At 43.0% G+C, this 10981-nt stretch overlaps 1 protein-coding gene across 1 annotated transcript; it reads right to left on the minus strand.

The window, feature by feature from the left end:
• Positions 1-9053: 9053 nt before the first annotated feature.
• On the minus strand, positions 9054-10732 carry LOC125944501 (beta-1,3-galactosyltransferase 5-like). The gene has a single exon (XM_049665004.1). The coding sequence runs from the start codon at positions 10500-10502 to the stop codon at positions 9447-9449; it is 1056 nt and encodes a 351-aa protein (XP_049520961.1). The 5' UTR covers positions 10503-10732; the 3' UTR covers positions 9054-9446.
• Positions 10733-10981: the final 249 nt, after the last annotated feature.

Consider the following 10981-nt stretch of genomic DNA (forward strand, 5'->3'; position numbering starts at 1 on the left):
TTAACCAAAGTTGTTCAATGGTGTCGTTTAAACAACCTAATTTTAAACCCACTTAAAACTCAGTACATAATTTTTAAAACATCTCAAAAAGACATCCCTTATCTACGCCAAGCATCCATAGACCATCATTTAATCCCAGCGGCTGACTATGTATCTTTCCTTGACATAAAATTAGACCCGCACTTGAAGTTCTATAATAATATTGCTTATGTGAACCAAAAAACTGCTTTTGGTATAAAAGCTCTCATTAAATCTCGTCCATGATTTTCTGTTCACGCCTTTATCCTTTGCCTTCACTCATAGTCACATCACATATGGCATTATTTCGTGGGGAAATACATCTAAGTGTCACCTTTCGTCCATACAGCACATTCAGAACCAGGCCATTCCCATTATTACCAACAGTTCTTTTTACTCTAATGCTTCTCCGATCCTTCAGGCTAACTTCATTCTTCCTGTATCTGGTTTGTTCAAATTTAGTTTACTTACTATTCCATTTAAATTATATAACAAACACCTCGCGTTTAAATTAATAGACTCTAGGTTGCTCACAAATACCAATAGCACTAGGTTTGCCCATAATAACAACTTTCTATTGTCTAAATGTAACACGAACTATGGCAAAATCCCAACTTACTTCTCGACGATTCAATTTTGGAAGAACTTACTCTATGTACTTAAATCATCATCAACATTGCATGCATTCACGTATGAACTTAAAAATTTCATTTTGTATAACTTGTTGTCCTGCTTAGTTAACTTTGCATAAAAGTGTGTACTTCATTTGTTAAATAGGTTTGTATAATTTAGATTTATAATGTGCGTAATTTTCTTAGTTACATGTCTGACTGCTTTTATAGAATCGTGTGTATGCCTTTCCACTACTATGTCCACTATTTATTTACTTGTAGATTACATAATTTTCATACTGCTCTATCAATTAATCATTTTGTACCAATCTTCTTGTTAACCGAGGCTCCCGCTGCAGTCGTATGACTTTGGGAGCCTCGCCTGTATACTACTAACAACGAACTATGTATTTTGAATGAATAGTAAACTGAAACTGGAACTGGAACAGGACCGATGGCACCTTGCCCCAAGTTTATCTTCGCCCTCTACGTCACGTGTTACGCATATAAACTGACGACGATGCCTTGTCCGCGGCATTGTGAATAAGGAACGCGTACGGGTTCCGAAACGTTTAATACTTTGGCCTTGGTCAGTGACCGTAATTATTGATTTGTTAACATGCTACCTGACCGGACGAGGTTTCGCCCAATTCTTGGATAGTTAAAGGGATACGGACACAAAAGTTGGCGGCTGGTTTTTTCCACCGGAACAAAAGTTGAACTGTTGAAAATGACGAATACAACAAGCTGCTTTGAAAAAAAGACCGAGAAACATCCTTTTTTTGCGATTTTCTGTTGCACCTTGCCTCCAAGCGGCCGCCGGCAGAAGCTTAAATTTGACGTCATAAAACCCACCCGCGGCCAAGGTCGGCCACAATTTCCAGGGGTGTCGGTCCCTTGCAGCGTTTGTTTAACCCCTTTCGGCGATCTTCGCACGTGGTTCGTCTGAAACACTACCCCCATCGGCGCTCCACGCAGGTGGTGCGTCTTACATGAGGCTTCCTCCGGTTGTCGCACGGTATTGACGTGTTCGTCGCGGCGGAAGGAAATGCCCAGACATTACTGTTATAACAGCATCGTCGGTCGTGACACGCCGTTGCACACGTTTGCCAGAGACGAAAAGGTGCGTAAACTTTGAATACCTGCCCATTAGAGAGCTTTAGCTTGTCGGGTAATCGGGTAAACGCGGGGGTTGGGGCGTTCGGGTGGAACCGTAAACGTGAACGGCCTGTATGGTGCTGGCACCTGGTGGCGCAGAGCTGAAACAGACAAAAACAGCTAATATTGCAGTAACCAAGTGTATTCGACTTCGCTGCTGGTGTAAATCTTCGGCGGCAACACGATTACGCCACTGCCGAAAATTTACACCCGGAAATGACCAATAATTCTTGCATAAGTGTCTGATGCAGAGAGAAATCTTCGCTCTACGGTTCACGAAAACCTGACCGGCACTTCCACGGCCGCCTGCTATTCTTCGTCGCTTGACGTAGAAGGCTCGTAACCGTAAGCGGTGTTATTTGTTTCCAAGTTGGAATGGTCCTCGTCTTCAGACGTGTACTCATCGCTGGTATACGCACCAGAACTCGAATCCATGCTCGCGATGGCGGCGTCGGCGCGCTTCGAATGACCGCGGCCGGCCGGCTGGCTATCCGACGAGGGTGTCGTGACGTCATGCCTTCCAACTCCCGCGGGTCAGTCCGCGAGGCGCGCGCTCACAAAAACGCCAAAAATAAAGCCATCGGCTCAAAAATGAGCTAAGTGACTACTTCTTTTCGGTGTAATCACACACTGAGGATTCAGTTTCAGCATTTTCGTGAAATTTTCAGATTTTGTGTCCATATCCCTTTATGCGGCATTTCGGCTGCCCATTTTTCTGGACAGGCCCAGGCAGGCACTAATAGCCGATCGCCTGTCACATCGAGTAAATGCATGTTAGGTGTTTTCTCCAGCGTTCCTTCACAGAAACATCACAGGGTTCCTTCACGCTCCATCTACAGCTGCGTGTTGCCTATGCAGTCTTTCTGCATTTAGTTCCGGCCGTAAGAACAATTACTTCAACAGAAATTTGGGGCGCCTACTTGACCTGTAAACTAGGCCGCTGCGTGCCTGTCCCGACCGTTCGCCCGTGTTTCACACTCAATGAAACGTTTAGGTCCACCAGTTCCGATTACCCGCCCATAAATATAATTTATGGTATTTCTACAGATTACACTACGTTAGATATTCACTCTTTGCATTGAAGAGCTACGGCCCCGTCGAAATGAGCGGCTTCACTCGCCTAAAGCCATGGTGGCTGCGACAAGGTGATTCGATGCCGTGCTTCGATGCCGTGCACTTCAGCTGCGCTAGACGAGCGCGTAGAATTGGAGTGTGGAATTGGAACTGCGGCACTACAACGTGCCGCATTTTTTCTTTTGAATTTTATTCCAAACTCCTGACGCCTAATTTACGTAACCACCGACCCCAGCATCGCGCGGTGTCGCGCAGCTTTTTTTTAAACGGCTCTATCAAATGATCTCCCCCTTTATAGGAGGGCAGTTTTGTGTGCTTTCAAAGCGAGTAGAATTGACAAGCTTTTCTCCTTGAACTGGCTGGCGAGAGGCGAGTAACGCGCAGAAATGGAAAGGTCTTCGGTGAGTTCGAGCTCGTGAAGTAGAAGTAGATATTTTGGATGAGGAGTGTGGAGCCAGCGTCTCTGCAATTAGTTCACTTCCCTTTGCGTAGCTTGCGTTGGTTGGTAGGAAATCGAGGTGGAGTGCAGCCGCAGGTTAATCATGCCGCTAAAACTGATCCGCAGCGAAGAAGAGTTGAAGTTTGAAGCTTAATGTTTCCGATACCTTTTGTACCAAGTCATAATGAGCCCACATAAGCACAAGTGCTTGTGTGCGCGGTTGGGCACCTCGTCGTCTCAATCTTGTCGGATATGTCAGTAAGAGAAACAAAGAAATAAGAAGAAAAAATCAGGACAATCAGTTGATCAGCACGTTAGCCTCTGTTCGGCGTAGGTGTCGTCGTGGCGGTATAAAGTAGTGGCGCGACCCTGTTTGGGGGAGGCGCCGAAAAACATATGCTGATGCTTGGTAATATGCAATGTGTCGGTGGCGGTTTTCATATAACATAAAAAAATTCAAGGGGAACAAACGAGGTAAGTGGCAGAGTAAGGGGAAGGGGCAAGTGTATCATGGAAAAGGGTTCGTATTATTCATATATATCCCTAGAGACCTGGAAGGAAATATTGAATTGTGTGTGGGGAATGTTGAAAATGCAGGGCTGAGTTGGAAACGGGGAAATAAGTGAGCTTAAGAATCGATGTTAGCTGGTGGCACAACGTGTTTTTGGGCCTTTCATAATGATAAGAAAATTTCAGGTTTAAGTTGCAGCTTTTAGTCATTCTATGTTGCTGCGCTCCAGCTTAATTGTCGTCGGCTGTAGGCATCTGAACATGGGTGTCAAGAGTGATTCCATATATTTCCTTTCACGCCGTGAACGGAAATTTGTTTGTATTATACAGGTTGTCCCAACTATAATGCACCAAGACTTATATATATGTAAATGCCACGTAGCTGGATAGAACCGAGGTAATGTTGCTTGTCATCGCTTGGAGATACTCGGATTATTCTTTGCTTTCCGCCTAATTACACAGTCTTAAGCAATAATTCAACTTCTCAAATATTATAATCAGATGAAAAGTGTTAATGAGAAAATTGTAGAGCAACATGAAAAACTCCCGATACAGTTTTCTGTTGCTGTATACGTGCTTCCTAAAAGTGTGTTTCCTATTGCGAAAGAAGCCCGCGAATACACGCAAAATTTCCGGGCGACTGGCCGTTCGAGGCAATTTTATTGTATTCACTGGCTTCTGTCGGGTGCGGGTGCGTGTTATCTCATACACATCAATTTCATACGCGTCAATCGCTCTCCAGCGAGACCACGAGCACCACAAGGTGCATGTTCGGGGAAACGAAGGCGCTTTTCAACGTCGGCACACGTGAAAAACAGTTCTGCATGTCTATTAGGCTGTGCACGATTATAGGCGCACAGTCTCTGTCCCAGCAGCCACAGCTACGTGTCACCCCGTAGAGCAGAGTGGCCGGCTCATGCGCTCTGCATAGCAGTGGATGGCACTGAACATGCGCTAAACAGCACCGAGACACGTGCTGCGTTTCTTGTGTGGTTTAGGCGAACTTGTTTGATACCGTTGCAGAACTTCTGAAATTGATAATCCAGGAAAACTACCTCCTTGCGTAAAATAGAATTTTTTTTCCACGCAAGGAAAATTTTTAATGAAAACATCCCGTCTACGGTCAAATAGCTTGTTGATTCTTTATATCCGTTCTTATGGGCTTGTTGTTGAGCACGGTTGTGGTGCTTGAAGTGGTTAGGCGCGTACAGATAAAATAATAGGGGCAAATGTTCCGTGCTAACACAGAATTTATTTCATGGTATTTTGATGAGGCGTTCTCCACGTGGAAATCTGATATCACTCCGTGAAAACAAACGAATGGTAGATACAACAACACTATTTTGTTAGTGAGCCCTCATCCAGTTTACTGTCTTCTTGCATTGCATTCTCTTGAATTGCGAAGAGGGGTGGCGAGGTTCCAATGCAATGTTTCCTGTGATGAAGACCTTGAGGAAATCCCAAGTTGTCCTTTCATGTTTGCTAAAGGTATGCTATTCTATCCTTCCAAACATGAGTAAATTCTGAACCCGAATTTTGAACATGCAGGTGGTGGTTTTCTGACAGCGAAATCCTTCACAGTTTGCATTGACAACATTCCAGTCATACAAGCATGCAGTCCGAGAGAGGTGTTCAAGATTGTCTCGTTGGCACACATCGCTAATCAACGGTAATCACACATCGGTAATCAACGTTGATTACCGCAAAGAGACAAGTCTTACTCAGAGGTATGAATAAAACGAAATCTGCTCGGCTGCAATTAATCACTTGGACAGAATACTTAAGCCAATACCCTTTTGCTTGTTTTGTAATATTTGTGAATAGGTCTATTGGCCACTTAAGATGCTTTCAAGGCACAGTGCTGCATTTATTTAAAAGGAAGAGAAAGCGCTTTGGAAAAAAAATATCTATAGAATCGAAGCATAGTATGCCAAATGAGCATGTAGCTACTGCTTGCTGGCGACTCCAACATTGTGCCTTTACTGTAAGCAAAATAGTTGTTGCAGTTCCACAAATTAAGTATGCATATTGTGAGATGTGTGTCTAAAGTATAATTGCAACAGGCTTCAGGTTATCAAAAGCTTTCTGCTGTGTGAAGAAGAAACTAGCCTCAGTCAGTTGTGCTAGTTTCTCTTTTTGAATATGATTTCTTGAATACAGGGTATGTCATGGAGCATGGCACTGTGTGTTTTTACTGTATATAATAGCAATTTATGAGACCTGTCCATTGGCTACTATTCAGTGTGCCGTTGTATAGTGTACACAGCAGATGGTTTTGCTATGAGTCTCGCAACCCTTATGTGTGCATGACGCAGGATAGTTAATTTTGATATTAGCAGAAATAAAACAATGAAAACCTGAAGAGGACATAGAATGAGCGCTGTCTAAGAATGGAGGTATGTTAAGAGAAAACATCACCTGTTCACACATGCAATTAGTTCGACGTCATTTGGCAAGAAGCCTCAACGTGCGTGCTATGAATAGATGGATGGTATGAGTTCAAGTGCTCTTACAGCGAAGCAGTATATGGCTAGCCAATACGTTTGTCCCTCGCCTATACGCAGAAACTATCATCATCATCAATGGCTCGAGCGTCGTCGTCTTCTTCCACTGCTGGCTCGGTGGCGCCCCTCAGCGCAACCGCGCGAACGCGCTCGTGCCACTGCTCCCGCGTTCGTCGTCATTGTCTTCTTCCATAGCTGGCTCCGTTGCCGCTCACCATTCCAACGTGCAATTTCACTTCTCGTGTCGTCGTAATGGGGAGGCCACGTTTACGGGGATATGAACCATTGCTTACGGGGGTATGAGCCATTCATTGTCTTACCATGACGGACATATTTAATTTTGAAGCAATTTAATTTTGAAGAATCACAAGTGGCAATGCGACAACGGTGGACTGTGGGCATACCGTCAGTGGCGTCATTTTCTTCATCGCAGCCGAACGTGTGTGTAACCTCATTAAGAAAGACAAAGACTTAAGCAATAATTGAGAAAGAGTTCAATGTACCGTCGGAACCAACCCAGTGATAAACAATGGGGCCGCACGTTTCAGCTTCGCTGGGTAACGATCTGTACAGAGTGCTTGGACAGTGATTTTTTTCATCTTTGTGTGTGTTGCAAAATATGCCATGTAATTTAAACTAACATAATAGTAGATGTAAAGAAATTATAGCAACTACAACCATTACAATGTGGTAAGGTGCGAATTAGGGACTCCATTTAAAGAGTTGTACTGACATAATGCTCGTTTATGAAGTCGCCTGTGCCCAATGTACGCTTTTCTACTCAATACTGGAACAATTACAATAAACAAAATGGTTTGTTTACTGGCTACTGGCTATCCGTACCTGCACATTACCAAGAATACTGGCTGCCAATACCTACACATTAGAAGGCCTGAATACAAATTTTAGTTTTGGAGAGGATAAACTTTTTGTGTCAGACTTATGTGGCAGTATTTTTTTGCATCATGCGTATAACACCTTCATTAAACTGAAGGTAGTTTTAATGAGGTGAAAATGCATGCCTTTGTAGTCACAACATATGTCACAATATTTACATGCATCCTGGATGCTAAAAGGAGCCTCTTTTTTTTCTTGAGGACGATTGGCACTGTCAACCCGGGGAAGGGAACCAAGACACAAGGGAGCAATGCCAAACAGCACAATTTGAACCCTAAAGTGGCGGCATTAATAAGTGCCCTTTTTAACTTTCTTCGTGCATTTTAATAAATGTGGTTGTGTTTCACTCCATGAGGCTCTCAATTCAAAACATTTCCGGCAAAGGATATGTCTGCCAGACGAGACTAACATGTGAGATCACACAAAAAGCTCCAATGTCGCGGTTTCTGATTGTGAGATTTTCTGATTTTGCTCTACATATATTGTGATATTACATAACTTTCCTGCTACTCAAGGCAGAAAGCCTGTAAAATTACACAAAATTTCAAAACTTATCTGTTGCTGCGAACCGAAAATCTATGTAGAAATGCAGAAATCTTCTGTTACTGGAAAGACAAAAACTGTACAATTGCCTAGAAACTTTCTGTTACCAAAAACACAATCTTTGTAAAATTACAGAAATTTCCTGTACTCAAAACAAAATAGCCTATGTAAAATTACAGAAAATCTGAAAACTGAAGACACAATAACTCAACAGAAATTTTCTGGCAGGCCAGCTGCGAGACAATTTATCTTTTTTCCAAGAAACGTTCTTACAGCGACGTAAATTCACACATTCGCGGCAGTACTGCCGGATGGCGCGTTGCGCCCAAAAGGAGTGTGAGCCCCGCTGCGCACACGCCTCATAACGCGTGTCGGTGGTGGAAATACGCTGGCTGCTACATTGCTTCAATACCATTCGCATTATCGTTCACATTAATCGCGAGATAAAATCTGCCATAGTTTCTTTTCGTAAGAAGTTGGTAAAGTCGATCAGTGGCGTGGGGAGGTCCCTTGTTAACATCCCATTTAACGAACACATGTTATAGCAATATAGCTTATATCTTTGCAGCAGTACTACCCACGCATCTTACTTTCGTATCCTCGTGTAGATAAACGAAGGCGTTACTAATTATACACAGACCAGTGTATTAATCGAGTAGAAAGCATCTCTGATGTCCTGTCTTTGATGGAAGAAAACCAAAACGACGTTGACAAGGAAGCTCAGCACTTCGGCTAAGTTTCGAAGAAGTAAGCCAATGGTAGCAGTTCTCTATTCCACTGCCACATAATCACATTTAAGTACTACGATTGGAATGCTACAAATTATAGGAAAGTTCATGCTAACACCTCATTTATCGAATTATCAGGATAACGCCATCGTTCATTGTGGACTCATTATGAGTGGATGGAAGTAGGTAACTTACAAGTAGCATTAACTCCAACATTATCGCGTATTGAAAACTGTAAAGCAGTAGCTGGAACTAGGAGACAACTCCTAATGCGTGTCTCATACTTATACCGGGCGCTCGCACACTGTAACGCCCGTATAATATTCATTACAGGGAAATAAACATCCACGCCAGCACATATCGATTAGAATGAAAAAGGTAACTGTCTGCTCAATGATTTTGTGACAAAAATATGATCCGAATCATGTGTACTCCAGATTTATCTTTAAAATTTAAATGTTTCAGATCCCGAATCTACGGGGCACATTGTAAGAGGTCATAGGTCGACCACATAGGCAATTTCTAACCTGCACGTAAGTCTAAGGAAAGCGCAGAATGACATAGCCACTAAGCCAGCGAAGTGACAGCCAGCATTGACTCTAAAGGGACAAATAATTTATACGCATTTTATTTGAATGAAAGTGTTGCAAAAAATGAAGCTCATCAATGCGAAATGTAAAACAAACACTATCAGCGTACATTCATGTCGATTACAGACGACGTTTTACCTAGAAAGAAGTACCCCATGAAAAAAAGACAAACGTATCAATCTATATGTTTGTTTTCAATATCAAAGAAAAATAGAAATATTGTTTATATATTGCTTCAAGTCATGTCGGCGCGCCTGGAGAGCATTTCCGCTGCCTTAAAACAGAGTTACTGGAACTGTCATCAGTGAACAAAGTGCCTAGCGCTATCAAGTAGCCAGAACTCAAAATTCACAGGTCCTGATTTCCTTCCCTTGCTACTTCTTTGTAGGAGTAGCTATACGACGATAGTACACCTGGACATCTTTGTTAAATTTATTCCACAATACGTGCTTATTGCGCTTAAATTTTTGCCATAGCTGATGAATGTTCCTCTTTGTTATTGTCGTCCAACCCGTATGCAGAAACAGCACAGTCGGTTTCACCTTCTCAGTAGGCATACGTCTATGAGCTCGTAACACAATATATTTGGATATGTCCACGAGTGTGACGTTCGCAAAGTCTCCTATCATACCATACACGTAGACGTCATCTACCCAAAAGAAGGGAACTTGGCTCGCAGCACTGTAAAGAGTCAACAGCACCGACGGTTGCATAATGACTGCCGCACCAGTGCAGTAAGCTGGATACACATTAGACGCGTACGCTTTTCTACTGACGTACCACTTTGACCAGGTATTTCGCTGAGGACCAGTTTGCTTGAACATGAAACAGTGCATTCCAGTGACCGCCATCGCTCCGCTCGTTAGGTATGATGATAAGGCGAACACGTTTACCAAAATGTCGTCATCAATCTTGACTATCGCTGATTTGGCATCAAGAAGACAGTTATCTAGAATCCACCTTGCGCCGTTGATGAATTTATGTGACAGGTTTTTGTATGTGTCCGTAAAGTTAAACGAAACAAGATCGCCTTCATTTGCGGCTTCCTCAAGCAGGGTCTTGCGCTCTTTCAAGTCACGTGTTACTCCAACAAAAAACACCACAGCAGAATTTACTTCGGATGCGATGCCGGGATCACCAATGGTCTTGCGAAGCATCTGCCGCTTGTCGAAGTTTTTCGGAGCAGTGTGGACGAAGTAAAGTATCTTTAAACTAGGCTTACGGCATGCGGTAATTATCTTCCATCCAGAGCTGTTTTCCGATGTTGGAGCGTTTGCAATCATCCTTGAGTTCCTGGTTCCTGTTGTGTTCCATAATTGAAGCGTGCTGGTACGGTCACTCGAAATGTAAATTAGCGTCACAGAAAGCATTATCTTGCACAGTGCAAGAGAGGCAATGCAAAGTTTCCTCACGAAGGTAGGTGCCACCATGTCAGATGCATTCGAAGATGTCGGGAATCTCCAGCGAAAGTTTTCTTAATGCTGTACTTGAGTCAAGTTTGTACGCTTGAAAAGAAGCGTGTGGAGAAATAATTAATGGACGCGCATTTCAAGCATTACAATTAAATGCCCAATAATCTAGCTCCTCATCACCCGTCTATTCCTTTGAGTCCTCCCACCGCACTTAACAAAGGTCCACTAAATCACCCTTCCACCACCACGCACACAAACAGTCTTGCATTCCAATGAAATGGCAGTGCATTTGACAACCCTGCTTATTATTTCTGAATGAAGTGACCCTTAGGAATAAGTGATGAACAAAGTAAATAACTGAGCTTTCGCTTTGTATAATGCCCTGCGACATTAAAAGCGTGATCAGCTTAATGCTTATGCCAATGATTGTTGTTTAATAGACGTAAATTTTGCGATACTTGGAATTTTTTTGCTATTGTGTAAAACATCTATGCGTA

This window comes from Dermacentor silvarum, chromosome 3 (assembly GCF_013339745.2).
Source record: "Dermacentor silvarum isolate Dsil-2018 chromosome 3, BIME_Dsil_1.4, whole genome shotgun sequence".
Lineage (NCBI taxonomy): Eukaryota > Metazoa > Arthropoda > Arachnida > Ixodida > Ixodidae > Dermacentor > Dermacentor silvarum.

Excerpts from the sequence above, each read along its gene's own strand:
- LOC125944501 (XM_049665004.1), bottom strand. The coding sequence starts at position 10,502 with ATGGTGGCACCTACCTTCGTGAGGAAACTTTGCATTGCCTCTCTTGCA.